The following is a 17,498-nucleotide window of genomic DNA, read 5'->3' as shown; positions in this document are numbered from 1 at the left end:
ATAAGGTAAAATTTTTATAAGAAAGATACTGTAAAAGGTGTTAAAAAAACCATAAGAATGTTTTTATAACATACGCATTCGTTGTCATGCGTATGGGAAAGAATGTTTTTCCAATGCATTCGAGTATTTTACTTACTATGCATATATGTATGTATTGAGAAGGTACGTGCTCTTTCGCATCCAATGATCTTTCCCCCGCAGCACAAACGCCTCGTACATGTATATGCATATTTCAAACCTCGCCATCGCTATGAAAGAAGAAGAAGAAGAAGCAGCGACGAGATTCCAAAGAAATCGTTGTGTGTTACAGAGACCATTGCCGTCTCTCGTGGTAGCAAAGCCCCACGCTTCGAATGCTTAACATGGGCTTTCACGGTGATTCTTTGGGCTCTGGAACAGAGCATGGTCCTCTTCTAGATGAAGAACATACAGCCAGTGATGCCTCTGTATCAATGGGATCTCACGATTTGGGTCCTTATGAATTGGGTTCTATTGAATCAGTCTCTGGATCGAATTGTAATGAATTTGGTTCTCATGAATCAAATTCTAATGAGTTGTGTTCTCATGTACCATATTCTAATCAGTTGGGTTCTCATGAATCAAATTCTAATGAATTGAGTTCTCGTGAATCGGTTCCTGGTGTACTGAGCTCTCATGAATCAAACTCATGCTCATCTGAATTTGGGGAGCATCGTATTGTACTGGATGAAGTATATCCAGAGAGTCACGCCTCCGTAATTGTGCTCAATGAGTTTGAAAGAAATCCATTGGCTGTAGTCCCACTCCAGGCTAATGTTCACAAAAGAGACCCTCAGTATCCCATGCAGTATTTACAGGGATATGAAGCTTCAAACCAACGGGTGTCATTACTACATGTGCAACAACCTAGCCCCAGGGGAGAAAAAATGGCATCATCTCAACCAGGTATTGAGGCCAAAAAATTATCGAAAATTTGTCAGAATGAGATCGATCCTCCTCTACAACAAGTAACAGAATTGGTTCCTTCCATTGAAAAAGATCTCGATCCACAACCTCACATTGAATGTAAGGAAACGGTAATACAACAACCAAGTCTTGAAGGCAAGATGCAATTAAATGAGATTAGTCTGCCTCTACTGGAAATAACAGAATCTGGTCATTCCATTGTAAAGGTTCTCAATACAAACATCTGTGAGCAACCTAATGGTGTCATATTAAATCACCATGATACACCATTTGAGGGATTCTGCATTGAGAGACCCATTCAAAGCCAACATGAACTTGATCCCTTACCCAGCAGCAGTAGCAGAGGATATGATGACATTGATATTATTCCAATTCCCAGGAGAACTGCAAATCAAATTCAGGTTCTTTTTCTTACCTGAGATCACATTTTTTTGAATGAACATCACATCACGATGATTAATGATAAGAAGTTCATCTATGATAATGCACACTTGTATAGTTGTGTGCTCCCCTCGCTCATTCATATTTTGTAGGATTAAATTTGAAATTCTCTGTTTAACCAGAAAAAGCTACATTATGCACTGTAGGTCCAAAATACTTTGAAGATTGCTCGAGAACGAATCCAACAGCTTGTTTCCCCAAATGATGCCGATGAACAAATGGGGAATTACCTTTTTGATCGATTCATGGCACGAATAACTAATAAAGAACTCTCTTATATTCTACACATCTCGGCTCTGTTTCTAATATCTATGTACAAGGTTGATCTCCATTCCTCTCTCAATTGCTGCAACAATAAACGTAGGATTTTTGTGCCTTAGATAATAAAACAGTTCTACTGGCATAAATAGAAGCAAGAAAAAATAATCATTTGTATCGTCCAAAAGCTACCATCTTCTGTCAAAACACTAGGAGCTACACAATGGTCAGGAAAGCAACATTATTCTTGCAGAGATTGTAGGAGCTCTGCTCCCTCAACAAAGATTCCCATGACTAGAACTCACGTCATCAAAATAACCAGAAACTGAAGGAACACTTGATGTTGTTATGCATAAATGAATATTTTGGCTTAAAATCAATGGCATGATACCTGATTACCTCCTGCAATTCCAATATAGCCTGGTTCGTTTTTTGGGCTCCCGACCCCACTGAACTGAACTGAGATTACAAGAACAGCTTCCTATATATATCATTGGATGAATTTGTAATTTGTCCCAGCAAGATGTATATTCACTTCTCGCATACATATGATATATCATCAGGCACATCTGCACCTTATCATATCAATTGTGGACAGAGACAAGAAGATGGGATAGCCTGGAGCCAAAAGTTTGTTGCTTACAATTATGCTCTCAATGGATGAGGCACAAGAACATAATTTATGTTGCTACCCTGTCTCCTATGAGATCAGAAGAAAACATCATTACTTCAGGAAAGGTTGTGAACCCTCACAAGTTATCATAGATTTCAAGGACCAAGGATGTGTTGAAGTCTCCTTGCTAGAACTTTGACTCCACGGAGAAGAAACCCTTGAGAGAAGATTTCGGAAACAGGAAGGACCAATGTAGAAAACCCTAGAAAAGTTTCTTGGGTTTTTTGGAACCAAAACCCTAAATTTTATATAACTTGGATGTTGAATCTTGGAACCATGTTTGAAATCTGTGCATAACACACAGGGAGAGATTCTATGATGAAATACAGGAATAAGAGTGATGTAAGAAACGTGTAACAGAAAACCAAGATTTAGAATAATGTAACTAGAATAAGCATGACAGTCATTGTTATTCTAAAATGTTATAAAAAAGAAGCCAAGTTGGAATACTTTGGACTCTTTTAGCAAGCTGGAATACTTTGGCGTCTTGTGAGACCTCAAGTCTCGTACAACCAACTTTGTAACACTAGAGCAAGAGAATCAACTGATTCTTGGGGACTTACATCAACTGAGCACTAAGAAGTTTGTGAAACAACACCACCACGAATAGTTTCCTCATCAAGATTACCAACAAGGAGTATTATTATATCTATGATGGCAGGCTTCTGAAGCACCTTCAAGCTCTACAAAAGAACAAATATTGGTATTGAAGATTATAAAGATGCATGCTTCAATATTACTCATACCAAAATAAGTATAAAAAGAGGGCTATAATCTCCATCACTCCTTATGATACCAGTCAATGAGGGGCTATACAAGTAGTGTCTTGAACACAACACCTAAAAGGGGTTACAATAGATGGAGCAGAATCAATTTGTAATGTACATAGGCCAGTTCCATGTGGACCACTCACGTGCCACCCTTGCCAGTTCCATGCTTCTTGACTCAGAGACCTCTCCATTTTGGATCAGTCCATGTTGAACATCTTTCGAAGGCAGAAGTTTCAGTTCATCTTAGTTCAGAACGTTAAGTGTTTAGCTAATGAGTTAGAAATAAAGAGAAAAAACTGAATGGAGTGAGAAATGGAGTGATATTGCCTGACTTCAAAATTGACACAAGGGTTATATAACCTGAATTCTATCCATATTTAGTTGCAGCATGTCCATGAATTCTTGAAAAAATTATGATGCATCCACTATTTGTTAACATGCTCCTACAACACCAGCTAAGCTACTATTGGTAAAGTATCGATTGATTTGGAGGCAGAAAGTTTCAGTCCACCAAATGACACATGATTACATAGCTTCGAGGAATATCGAGTACACTATGCAGTTTTGCAAATTTAGTTGTATTTATTTTCATTTGTTATTTTCCAAGATAACAGCATTTTAAGATGCAATTGCTTGTTCAGTCTCATATGCCATTTTGGTCTCTGATTGAAATTTAATATATCTTTCTTTCTTTCTCCTTTTTGTGTTGCAGTCATGCTGAATCTTGTACTGCTTCCATCAGTGTTGTGCACTCGACCCTCTTTTGGGTTGCATGTGTAATGGAGGATAGTCATGGGCCTAATTTGGTCATAGAAGACGTTAATATATCTTTCTTTCTTTCTTGTGGTTGTACGAGCTGACACTGTTTTTATACACCAAAAATTAATAGGATTTTTCTGATTCTAGGATTAAATAAATATTTGGGTTTGGGTGAAAGCTAGATTTGTGGTTTAATTTGAAATCTATATTTCTTGGATTAAAGCTATATTTTAGCTGTATCAAACTTTGGGGTGATAGTTTCAGATAGACCATACAATGAAGGATCAAATAGAAGGGATACCCTTCTCTGGGAAACTGATGAATGAATCTAAATGTTGTGGACATGCTAAATATATTAGAATACATTGATTTCGTCATTTACCTATGTTATGTGTTATACATGAAGACTACATCTAGGACTGAGTTGTAAAACTAGTAAGATGGACTCTATTTATAGAGTGAATGCTTGGAAGTTATGAAAAATCCAGAGGATAGACGTGCATGCTTTGGTTTCTTCCTTCAGTTATACATACTTTCAAATCTTAAGTCTATCTGAAAAAGAAAAAGAAATGTCTCGTTCACCTGATTTAGACAAAAATATAAGATAGCTATCTTCTTCTTTGTTCATATGAGCTGTAAGTATTCGTCTAATGTTTTGTGGTCTCTATATAATACTTTTTTTTATTTGCATAAACAGAAAGCATATAACAGTAAACCTTGGAGGAGTGCGTTGAAAGAGATTGAAGGAAATTTTGGATCAGCTGTGATGCTAACCTTTTGCTTTCTACGCTTTGTTCTCCTATTAAATGCAGTACTTACAGTATTGTGGATGGTGGTTATTGTAATTCCCTTCTTTGTTGATCCTCCTGCTAGTTTTTCCTGGTCTCAGTTTTTTGGAACTGGTTTCAGCAACTTCTTCCAGGTAATGATTCTTAAATTGTAATTAAGAAAGAGACTTTATATCAGATATACTTTATAATTATTCAACATTTCTTAGACATAATTTGCTACCTGGGATGATGGAAGAAAATAATGTTTTGGATAATATGTATCAGATATACTTTAGAATTAGTCAATATTTCTTAGACATAATTTGCTACTTGGGATGATAGAAGAAAACAATGTTCTGGATAATACATATCTTTTGAAAATTCTTCCACCTTTGTTAGATATAATCAATGATAGCAGCTTTTGTGATAGCAGATGTATGCTTAGAGTGCACATTTTGTGATAGCATTCCAAACGATTTGCTATTGTGCAACCTGACCATATGGGTGGATGAGGTGTCAATGTAAGAAACTGTAGATAAGTAGGAGAGAATGTATTTAGGAAAGAGGGAAGTAGGGTAATGGGATCCACTAGTTAGTTCGACTAGAAGAAGATTCTCTGTTGTTAGGCTAAGATGTACTTTATCTTGAAGTATGTGCCATTGGCTTTAAGATAAGTACTATCTAGCACTAGCTTTCATCTAGGGAGCTGGGTCATATTTAATGACAAGTTAGTTAACAGAAAAGGGATACACTACTATCAACTGACTTGCACATTTAATGTGACAATAAGACCAAACACAGAATATAAATATCCACTCTCTTTCTCTTACACAGCTGCTGTGACTATATCTGTGTCCACTAACTTTGTCGACTAGTCCAGATCCCATGTAAGTTCTAAGGTGAGAGTGCATGGGATGACTACCATTGTGAGCTGCTCTAGAAAGTTTGTATTGCCATATATACATCTCTGTGTGTAACTCTATATGCCTATCTAGTCGATTCTCAATATTTCTAACACTTTTGGCCTTACCTTCTCGTTCATGCCCCTTTTTTCCATGATTTCCTTTTCCTCTATGAAAATGTCGTGATTCAATTCAAAAGGGGATTTTTTGTTAGTCCTGTCTCAGTTTATTTTGCAAGCTTAAAGATCATTGGAATGTGATAATTTATGGTAGTTTTTCTTCATGATGTTTTGGATGTAGTAAAAATAGTTGAGCTTTATTTGCCAAACACAATTGGCATCTTTTATTGCAATGTTTTTCTTATGAAGAAGACATATGGATGCCTATTTCGTTGTCTCACACTTCAATGCATTCATAATTAAGTTGTAGGGCATCATGTTGTGCCATGCATGTAATGTCGTGTTTTTTCTTTACCTCTAGAAGAAAGAATTTGCCAATTGTGTTATCAAGAGGTGAAATCTGAAGGACACTATGTTTGTCACTATAGTGTTTTTTATGAAATAAGAGAGATCTTTTAGCAAGGTTTTGGCTCACTAGTGCGAGGTATTGGAATATGAGAACCAATGGTGCTTGGGGCTTTCTTGCTAGAACTCAAGAGACATAGGGAAAAGTTGTTAGGATCTTCTATAGGAGAGTTGACCACCTTTTTTCCTATTTGTACTATTTGTAGTTAGAAGACTATCATTGGGTATACTTGTGGCATGCATCTTGTGCTTATTATGTGACCAAAAATAAATATAGTAATCTACTTTATGTCACTATTTGTTTTTGTGTATTGTGAACTTACTAGGTTTCGATTGTTTTAATCATATAACTTTTGTGAAACATATACACCCTCTAGTTTGACATCAAAGCGGCCTGCTGATAATTTAGGGAAATGGCATGGAAAAGTCTTGGATTTTCTATGGTGGATATCACTATACTTCTGAAGAGCAGAATGGATGGTACAAAACTGCATACATGTATCCATGTGTGATCGTTGCATCCCTTCTGATAAGTTGGATACTGATTCTTACAAGGTAACTTAAAAAGGAAGATTCTCCATATTTTTACAGATGTAAAAGCCTTAATTAGAGGTATAACAATAATCACATGAAAAATAATGCCGACATCAGTCTTATCAGTATGCCTTAGTTTTATTTTTATTTTTGTAAAAGGCATTGTATTAATTATATAGCATGAAAAACACGAGTTCACATGACCACTGAGAACATTGAAACTGCATAATAGTGCAAGGGTCAAAGCAGACTTGCTAGAACGAAAGAAAGATACATAAACTTCTTTTAAGAGGCCAAAATGGCCTATAAGACCAAACAAGAGATTACATCCTAAGTGTTGTCTCGTCCCTTTTTATGTGCAACTTGGTATTGTTAGATGCATCTGAGACTTGAAAGGGCTTCTTTTTTGGAAGTTTTTTATCTTTGCAATCTTCTTTTTTTATGTGCAACATGGTATTGTTGGACATATCTGCCACTTGAAAGGACTTCTTTTTTGGCCATTTGTATCTTTGCAATCTTCTAGATTTGTTCCACCTTGTGATTCATTAATGTAAGGCATATCTCATTATCTATGCAAAATTTCCTGGTTTCTTGTTTGCTTGATGGTCCATGGAGAACTCTACAGTGGTCATATGATCCTGTACTATTTATGTGTTCTTTTGTAATGACTCTAACTAAAAAAACCCATCTCTGTAATAAATGCCCAAAAGAGTACAATTGCATTGAATACAACCTTTGAATTGGTGAATATGACCCACATTGTTTGCTTGATGGTCCATGGAGAACTCTACAGTGGCCATATGACCCTGTACTATTTATGTGTTACTTTTGTAATGACTTTACCTAAAAAAAAATTCCATCTCTATGATAAATGCCCAAAAGAGTACAATTGCATAGAAGACAACCTTTGAATTGGTGAATATGACCCACAATACAAGGGATTTATGTTCTCAATGTATGCTACATTCCCCCATATCTAAGAAAATAGAAGGAAACTCCAATGTTTGCCTTGTAACTTTGTAGTTGTGATCATGATGATTATATGCGAGAGTTTTAGGCTCAATACGTGTGGCCATCTTCCCTTGCTCATATTGTATGGTGCAATGAATTTACTGCTCTAATGTTTTGGCTGGCACAAATGACTTTCGTAGTAGTACTTTTGGTACAATGCGCCAAGGTATCGATGTAGCAGTGTCATATCAATGATTCTACTAACATGGAGCTCTTGTTCACTCTATTGGTAAGAATAGAGTGACCCAAGCTGATATCATTAAATTGGAAAAATGATAGAACATGGATCAGCCCCACAACATCTCTTGGTATGAAGATGGCCCAGTATAAGGCACTCTTTTTACACATGTCATCAAATGGATTTCTTATGAGGCCTTTTTATATGGATATGTATCCATCTTGTGCTAGGGCAGCTCAAGATCTCGTCATATCAGTCAGAAATTAGATATGCAGATATGGACGCAAACCTCTGGAAGAATGGATATGCCAATTGTTACTTTGGGGGGTGAAAGCAGAAGAACACTATGTTTGACACTCTGGTGTCTTTTATGAAATAAGAGGGAGATATTGTTGCCTTCTCAAACAAGTCTTTGGCCTGCTACGCAAGATCATGAAAAAAGATGGCCGAAGGTGCTTGGCCCTGCTTAAAGAAGAAAGAAAGATATATTAATGATTTTTAAGAGGCCAAAATGACCAATAAGACCAAACAAGAGATTACATCTTAAGTGTTGTCTCGTCTTTGAGAACAACAAATCAAAATAAAATACATATTACTCAGTAAATATAAAACTAAATAAGATAAAAAGAGACGAGGTAATCTGGTTTTTGGCACATTTGAGATTCTCAAGTTAGATATATTGTAACTTTGTCTTCGAAAGATCTCTAGCATAGGTCGATCCAGAATGGAGAGATCTCCGAAGTGAGGGAAGCACTTGCGATAGTGGGATAATGGCCTTTATTTGTCGATGACAAGGGTGCTGAGGTCGTCGTTCATGGGGCCGGGGCCTAGATGCACGACAACTTGCTATTGCCTGATCTATTGTAACCCCTTTGTTATGTCCTGGTTGGGAGCCCATTTGTGTATCCCTTGATTGACTTGTATAGCATTAGTAGGAGTGATGGGGCTAAAGAAAGATGTGATTGTTCTTTGTGGATGAGCTTGTGTGACTGTATTATTGTCTTTCAACAATGTTTCCCTATGTTTCTTGAGTTCTAGCATGAAAACTCCTAGGCATTGTTGGTCCTCATATTCCATTGCCTTGTGTAGCGGGCCAAAACCTTGTTTAAAGAGGCAATGGTATCTCCCTCTGATTTCATAGAAGACACTATAGTGACAAACATAGTGTTCTTCGGATTCCACTCCTTGATGACACACAATTGGCAAATCCTTTCTTCTAGAGTTATTTGTGTATATCTGCCTACCTCAATCTGTACCTGATGTGATGAAGTTCGCAGCTGCTATATCACATTGCGCAGAGCATAGGATAGATGTATGTCTATATAAGGTGGCCTGATGATGAATCCATCCTCCGATGTGTGTAAGAAGTGTCTTTTAGTGGGCCATTTTCGTAGCAAGTGATATTTTGGGGTTGATCCAAGAGACATAGAAAAAAGTTGTTGAAGGAAAACAATACAATCACAACAGGTCAGCAACAGAGATCAATCACGACCTCCGTTAGCCACATCACTCCGTCACATCGTACAAGCCAATCAAGAACTGTGCAAGTGGATTTTTGACCAAGACACTCAAAAAGGGGCTACAATAGTCAGGCAATAGCAATGTGTTATGCATATAGGCCACAACCATCTGAACTACAGCCAACTTAGCAGCAACATGTAAAGACCAATTGTCACCATCCCGAAGGTGCTTTTGTTGCTTTGGAATCTCTCTTTCGTGGAGTGGCTCAAGTCGGAGATTTTCTGAAGATAAAAGTTTTGGTCTAAGTTTAGAATCAAGTTCTTAGATATGTAGATTATTTAGTACCATATGTTCAATTTTAATTATTTTGGTTTTTGTTCTCAGAGATGAGAAAAGATTGTAAGATGTAATATGTTGTTTGGTTGTATAAGTCGTTTTGTCTCTGCTTTCTTTCTTTCTATCAATTCTCTTTCTTACCAATTAGTACTTCATACATCTTGAAGTCTTGCACTGTCACCTCATGAACTAAGTTTTTTGTACATATGTCAGGAAAGGCATGCATGAATTGGCAAAAGGCAAGTGAAAATGATTCTGAAAGCACAAAATTAAAAAAGCTGAACTTTTTTTATGTTAGGGGAACTCGTCAAAGTATTTGTTGATGGTTTCAAATGTTGGGAATCTCTGTCTTTCTTTGGGTTTTCAATCAATCCTAAGCCCCATAATCATTGTACGAATCATGTGCATTTTGGTACCTTGGACATCTGTCATACGAAAGGGGATAAAAATGATGATAAAAATGCTAAAAACTTATGAAATTAGTAGCCTTAACTACTCCTTTTAATGTCTTAATACTGAAACTGTCCATTTGCCTTTCTTTATACTAGAATAACAAAAAGGCTCAATGTTACAAATAAAATATTGATTTCATCTGGTACCATGACACATCCATTTTGCACAGCAGTATTTGGATCGTGGGACTTCGGTATAAAATCAATGGATGTAAGTTTGGTCCTGTAGTAGTTTCCTATCATTGTGAGATAAAATATCTGTTATCAGGGGTTTACTTCGAAAATTTAGTGAAGGTATCTATAAAGACTATCTATTGTATATTATTCCATAAATGATATAGCTTCTCTTGAATTGCGCAGGCAGCATCAAGATTACGAAAGGGCATACGGATGCGTTTTCGGGAAATGCTAGCAGATGTCTCTACACAAGAGAAGCAATTTCTTACACCTAAAACAAAATCAAAGCTTTATAAGGTATCAAGTTGACATAAACGAACTATAATTACGGTTAATCACGTGACTGCAGCACATGTTTCTGTTGAGAATATACAAACTTCATTTTTAAGTCTAAACAAGGATTATATGCCACAAGTCTTAGCTAGCAGATTTCTCTACAAGAGAAGCAATTGTTTACACCTAAAACAAAATAAAAAACTTTATAACATATCTAGTTCACATTAGAACTATAATTACAGTCAAACATGTGACTGCAGCACATGTTTCTGTTGAGAACGTAGAAACTTTGTTTTCAGCCTACAACAAGGATTATATGCCACAATTATTGGAACCCAGAAAAGAATATATCTGTATTAGTAGTCTATTGTGAATTCATAGTGATGCATTGACATTTGAAACAGAAAGATGAAGAAAGAAAGATATATTGACGTCTTTTAAGAGGCCAACATGGCTAATAAGACCAAACAAGAGATTACATCTTAAAATGTTGTCTTGTCTTTGAAATAAAAGTGACTAAAGAGTCCTGTTATCTATGAAATTGGAAGATCTTTAGCATAGGTTGCTCCAAAATGGAGAGAACTTCAAAGCTTGGGAAACACCTATGATTGCAGGAGATAATTGTGTCTTATCAACGGAACGGGAGTTTTCAGCTTATTTGTCTGTCAAGGACAATGTTGATGAGATCATGGTCCTGGGGGGCAGAGGTTACATGCATGAAAAATTGCTATTTCTCGATCTATTGTAACCCATAGGACAACATTGGCCTCCTCGTGGATAATCTATTCTATTCTCTTGGAAGGAAAGCTTTTTTCTTTTTCATATCCATGAAATGTATGGTCAAGGCTTCCCACACTCCATGCTAAAGCAAATGGAATATTTGATGCCCTGATCTTTGCTCTGAGATTCTTGGCATCTTCTTGTGGGCTTTCTTTTTGAGCCCAACCTACAACTTGTACATGTAATGCATGAGCTTTCCTTTTGTCTTCATCTTCTTCTAATGTAGCCCTCATCATTCCTATCTTATCCATTGGTTTTCCTTTTTATTCAGTACCTCTATCCAAGGAACAAGTAGTTTAATTTCTTTTTCAACATGCCCGGCTCGAGCTTTGGTATCTTTGACCATCTCTTTCCAATGTTTACATTGTCTTTAACTATGGATACACGTTTTTCGATTTCCACTTGTTCTTTTCATAAGTCAACTCTAATTGTTCTACTAGTTTGACCTTATGTAAGGACACCTCATCCTCTAGATACTTCGCCATGTCATCCTTGAGTTGTAAGTTTAATCTTTTTACAAAACTTCTGATGTCTTTTTGTTAAATGGTGTAAGAGGTCGTCTTTCCCTTCTTTGACATGTAATGGAACATGCACATGTAATGTAGTCCATCTTCATCGGTATTGTGAGCCATATCTTCATTTGCTTCACGAGGATTAGGTTAAGTAAACCTTGCTGAAAAACAAAGAAGGCAAGAACACAACGATTGAGAAAACTCTGCAGAAACACAGACATTAGATTAAGTAAACCTTGTAACAAAATACAGAGGGCAGGAATGTGGAGATTGAGCGAGCATTGTGGAAAACGCATAGGACAGAAAATTTCAAAAACTCTCAAAGGAAGATATGGGTAGAGAGGTTGCATGATTTAGGATGGAGGGGGGTTAGCTAATATAAAATTTGTGGGATGTTTTATCCATACCAAAAGAAGATAAAGAGAGGTCTATAATGCAAGGAAAGAGAGGAGGGGAGAAGCTACTCTGAAATAAAATTCATTGATTAAAATTTCGAAAACAAATTTCAATATAGAAAACATTGTGTTCCTTTTCCTTAGCACCTATGCTTGACTACATGGTAAATTCTGTTGATCAGAAGATGGATGCACAATCTCAACAATTCAGATCCTAACATCATGCGCCATGTGATGTTGCTTAATATATCTAGTCTCCACTAATGTGTGGTTGAAACTTGTTTCGAAAGATGCTTGGCTCCTTCCATTAAGTGGAAGTCAATTTTGTTTTTGTATTTTTTGGCAGCCTGAGATTTATTTTTAATACAACTTTAATCTTTATGCAGAGATACATAGCTTTAGGTGTCTTGTGGCCTTTACAAATTGCTGGAAATGTGGCAATTGTCATTGCATTGGTTTCACAAAGTGATAGAGTCAACAAGAAGCTCAGTAAGTCACTGAAAAGGAAAGTTTGTTCTTAAATGGCTGAATGGAATTACATCTTTATTGATGACTTTTTTATTACATACACAGAGACAGATTATGCTCAATCCATACTGCTGACGGCAGTAAGCATGATATCACCATTATCGATTCCTTTCCTTGTTAAATTAGAAGACTGGGCTCCTGCAAAGTCTGAACATATTGTACTAGTGAAGCTTTTTTCTTTGAGATTGGTGAATGTATGTACATTATTTGCCAGGTCTTTTCCATTTCCACTACTTCCTTTACACTTTACTCTAAAAAGGGACTCAAATGACCTTAGCATTCATCATCATAACATCCCTAATAATAAGTTCAGGCCGTGCCTGTTGCTACCCATTGTGTGTGATCTATTCTAACCTATTATCCTAACCTATCATGCTATCGCTTCATCATATGTTTACAAATAGAAATGTGATAGATGCAATATGTTGTAAACTCGAGCACAAGTTATAAATCAAAGAATGTCCACATATAGACTAAAGGGCTTTAGGTAAGTTGAGGCTAAACTGTAGCTCGGAATTCTAGAAAACAAGTTGCAGAGAGAGGAAAAATTAGAAAGTTATGAAACTACATTACTAAAAAAGAGAGAAAGCAGCAATACCTTTGGAAGTACCTTCTTTATAATATATTGCTGCTATTATATGTAAGGTAACACACTTCATTCATGTAATTCTAAGTAAATATGAAATACGGTTTTCTTTCAGATTATATATGGCTCTTGCACAGGCAACATATGTACGTTCTGGAAACCAAATACTGAGCTGTAAATCTCATAAGGCTTGCCCTGAGGGTTTTGCTTGCTGCAATCTTGAAGGAGGAAATGAATGGGTCTTTTGCACACTGGATCAGGTTACATGCATAGAGAAATGAAACTTTTTTTAGAGTGTAGGAGATCTATGAGTTTAGTAAAAAGTGTACTATGTTCCATGATATGAGTTTTCATTTTTTTTCATGTCACAGGGAAATGTGTGCATGCCAGGATGCATGGAGAATGCAGTTGCCAAACAACTTTTACGATTGATACTGACAGGCACGGTCGTAAACATTGCGTGCGACTTTTTCTATGGACTCATCTATAAAAAGCTTTTCCATGTCAGTAGCTGGTGACGGCATAAATTTATGGGAATAATATGCATTGCACAATTTATGTCAATAAATATATGCACATACACAAGTTCTAAATCTTTACAGGCTCGGAGACAACTTTCAATCGAGAATTTGGTGATTGATATTGTCTATATTGAATCTCTAGTTTGGGTTGGTTCTTCCTTCAGCCCAGTAGCAGCATTTCTTGGCTTATTTTGCAACTTTATAACGTTCTCTTACATGAAGGCAAGTAGCATGCAGCTTTTTGCAAGTTCTTATTATTGAATGCTTAAAGTTTGCTAAATCGTATGCGTAGCAAAGTTCTATAACCTTCAATGACTTTCTCATTTTCATGTAGTTGTATTTTACTTCAAATTATTGTCTTATTTTATATTTGTGATGCATGTTAGTTTTTGCTATGATTAGTGTTCGTCATTAACTTCTTTTTCTATAACATGGCAGTTCTCTTTGAGACAATTCTATGGACCTATGAAGAATCCATATAGTGCATCAAGAACCTCTAATCTTACGCATGGACTTCTGCTGTTAGCGCTTATACTATGCAGTCTACCTGCATCAGTAACATTGGTACAAAAGAGCAGTGGAGTATGTGGTCCGATTATGAAGGACAGTTCCATGTATCAAACCCTCTCGAGCTACATTGAGGTACTTCATTTAGATGTTTGTGTGTTGTAATATATTATTGCTCTCCTGTGTCACTGTGGTATATGAAACTCAAAAAATTCTCTCCTTTTTTATTGATAGTGCTTCCCATCATTCTTTCTTTTTTGTCAGCAAACGCCGGTGGTCTTTAGAGTCATCGTACAATGGCTTGGAAATCCAGTTATTCTTGTGGGTGTCATTCTTTTGTTGGTCTTTGGGGTAATTCTGCTAAGGGAGGAACTAGTGCAAAATAGGCTATTGTTTCAAGCACGATATAACATGTTCACAACGTGCTGTCTTCTTAGCTTGAATGATGAAAGGCAACATGAGAAAATAAAACGTTTGTCGAAGCAAGTGAGTTCCATTAGTTAATCCATGTTCAGGGTGAATTTTTATGTGGTTTCTTCCTCTATCCGGAGGCATGATAGAGATTTGTATTGAGGCTCTTTGATTCGGATATATAACTAAAATGTTTTAATGAAGCCTTGTATTCCAAGTACCTTGTATATTTTCATGTTATTATATTGAGTGTCATATGGATGTGATATTTTTAGAATGCTTACATTGATAATCAACAAAAGATGGAATGACCATGGTTGTATATTGGCCATCAATCTCACTTTTCCTTCATGACATTTTTATTGCTGCGTTTCGAATGGTTGTCAAGATGGAGGCATCATTTATATGTCTTTCAAAGTTAAACCTCATGCGTTTCGAATGCAATATTGCTGCATGTACAACATACCTAATGTGAATGCGCACAACCAAAACACAATGCTTGATACTCTCTAAGGCAACTTTGCTATGTACTTTAAATAATAAGAACTAAACATTGCATGTTTCTTAAAACACGATGATGGTAACAATAGAAGATGGCTAAGCTAGACGAGTAATTAATTGTGTTTGTCTTTAATGATGGTAATAGTAGTAGATGACTAAGGAGATGTAGGGCCTCACATGAAGATAACCAATCAATAGTCCAGAGCTTCAAAGTGGTAAGGCCTCTATATGATGAAAAGCTTAGTTATACTTAGGGTATAGTTCATATGAGAAGCTCATCTTGAATTTAGGTATTGTTAAATTAAACAATGTAATTGGTCTTGAAGTGTAGGACCATATGGTTGTGTGATGGTCTAATGTGAGTCAAGAAAGCTAATAACACATCTTGGAAGTGTGGAGATTATGAGCATGCCAAGTACATGGTTTTCAATCCCTTATCAATAAACCCCCAAAAATGCTTGGGGTTCTTGATCACATAACATGATATCCATGTCTTACTTGCAAATATTTTCAATGGAATATAAATTGGGACAATAAATTTTCACATGCCATTTTGAGACTAAACTCCTTGATAAAGCACTAACATAATCGTGGATAGCTTTTGTTATTCTCTAACAACAATCTTTGAAGCAAAGTGCAAAATGTTTGCTCCACCCCTCTAACCTTGTGGCAAAGAAGATGTAGAAGTGAACAAGCCCTTGCACTCCATGAATGTCTTTGCCGAGAATGGATGATTTGAGTGGTAACCAAGTAGATGGAGTGGACCATTGTGTGAATGAAGCCATAAAATAATGACTATATGAATATGTGGATAAATGAACAAACACAAGGTTGAAGCTACAAACCTTAAAAACTTATTATAGCCTTATAAGGCTCTTGGCTTCAAATTAAGGGATTCCATGGGATATGTGCTTAATGCAACATAATCACATTCAATGCACTTAATGATCTTGCATTTTATTTAATGCTCTATTCCTATTATCCCCGCTATGCATTCAATGCTCTTTGTATCCCTCTTATTCTTATCAAGTGTTATGAAAGTGCATGTACGAAGAGGCTTACGTAGTATGTAAGGTTGTACTTTGTAAAAAATGGATTATTCATTTTTATTCCTAATCCCTCAATCATACCCATCATCACCCTTGACCACCTCCGTTTGTGTGCACCATACTTTTGCCTTGCGGAGTCGATTTCTAATGTGGGGTTCTCAACACACAACTAGGGCCAATTACAATTGACGCCAACTTTAAAGACCAACATGAAGGCGAGCTTACTTTGCTTGGGCAGGAGGAACCATTCACTGATTTGACTATCCCACAAAAACACACAATTTCCCAATCACAATAATGATGAGTACTAAAATTGATGGGACCTTATGCCTATTTGGAACAACTCATTCAAACCTTCCACTACATGAAAATCGAAAACTTGTTGACTATTTTATTGTGATGTCGCATAAGCCATGTTGCAATACAAGAAAATTGGTATATTGCATTTTTGTATCTATCTACAACATCTTTGAAATGCATACTTTTTCGTCTAATGAAAAATGTGTATTAGTATAGAAGAAACATATGAAGTGCCATCCATAGGACATACTAAATGTGCTTGACAATATGGTAACATTATGGAGGGCTACAGTGGCATTCTGCAACAACCACATAATTATACATAATGTGGACGCCCATCCCAAACTTGAAGAGCTTTGAAAATACATTGAAACACAGTGTATCATGGACCTCAAAACACCCCCGTTCTAAAGATTATGGGATGTCGTGCATGTCCAATAGGAAGAGTATTGTGGTAACAAATTGGGTTCATTTACTTTTAAAGGGAAGTCCATAGAATAGCACTTTCATAAGAAATCGAAATCGAATTCCAATCGAAGATATAGAATTGTCTCTTAGGGTGTTTTCTAACGAGTGGCACATTGTAAGCTTATGTTGAGTGCAATATATACAATGTCATCTAAAAAAGTCAGAATTCCCTTCAATTGAAAAGTACACTTTCTTACAAGGCCCTATTATGAGGTCCAAATTTTTCCTAATTCAAATGGGCAAGCGTTATCACTTCATCCAAATGTACCATTAATGTGACAATCATCACCAACCAATTACTTAAGGTACTTGTAATTCATCTTGATAAAGTATCATTGTCAGCTATTCCTTGGACACTACTTTTGTAGGACATGTGGAAGTTGGAGTTTGAGAATAAACTTGCTTAGTTAAGATTAACCCATTGTCACTATGACGATCAATCCCGTCTTGGCACATGATAGGGTTATTTCTTC

At 36.4% G+C, this 17,498-nt stretch overlaps 1 protein-coding gene across 1 annotated transcript; it reads left to right on the top strand.

The window, feature by feature from the left end:
- Window positions 1–262: 262 nt before the first annotated feature.
- LOC147862814 (uncharacterized) lies at window positions 263–14,940 on the top strand. The gene is made up of 13 exons (XM_087321077.1): window positions 263–1,346; window positions 1,533–1,706; window positions 4,544–4,768; window positions 6,452–6,597; window positions 10,111–10,225; window positions 10,375–10,488; window positions 12,541–12,643; window positions 12,728–12,896; window positions 13,384–13,528; window positions 13,640–13,771; window positions 13,871–14,011; window positions 14,228–14,431; window positions 14,561–14,940. Exons 1-13 carry the CDS (start codon window positions 354–356, stop codon window positions 14,798–14,800), a joined length of 2,901 nt encoding a protein of 966 aa, XP_087177203.1. The 5' UTR covers window positions 263–353; the 3' UTR covers window positions 14,801–14,940.
- The last annotated feature ends 2,558 nt before the right edge of the window (window positions 14,941–17,498 follow it).

The sequence above is a fragment of the Azolla caroliniana genome, unplaced genomic scaffold, assembly GCF_043228905.1.
Source record: "Azolla caroliniana isolate FFs.n. ecotype wild unplaced genomic scaffold, voAzoCaro1.0.p SCAF_6, whole genome shotgun sequence".
NCBI classification, from domain to species: Eukaryota; Viridiplantae; Streptophyta; class Polypodiopsida; order Salviniales; family Salviniaceae; genus Azolla; species Azolla caroliniana.
Note: the sequence above shows the minus strand (reverse complement) of the source record. Positions and strands in the feature narration are given on the sequence as shown.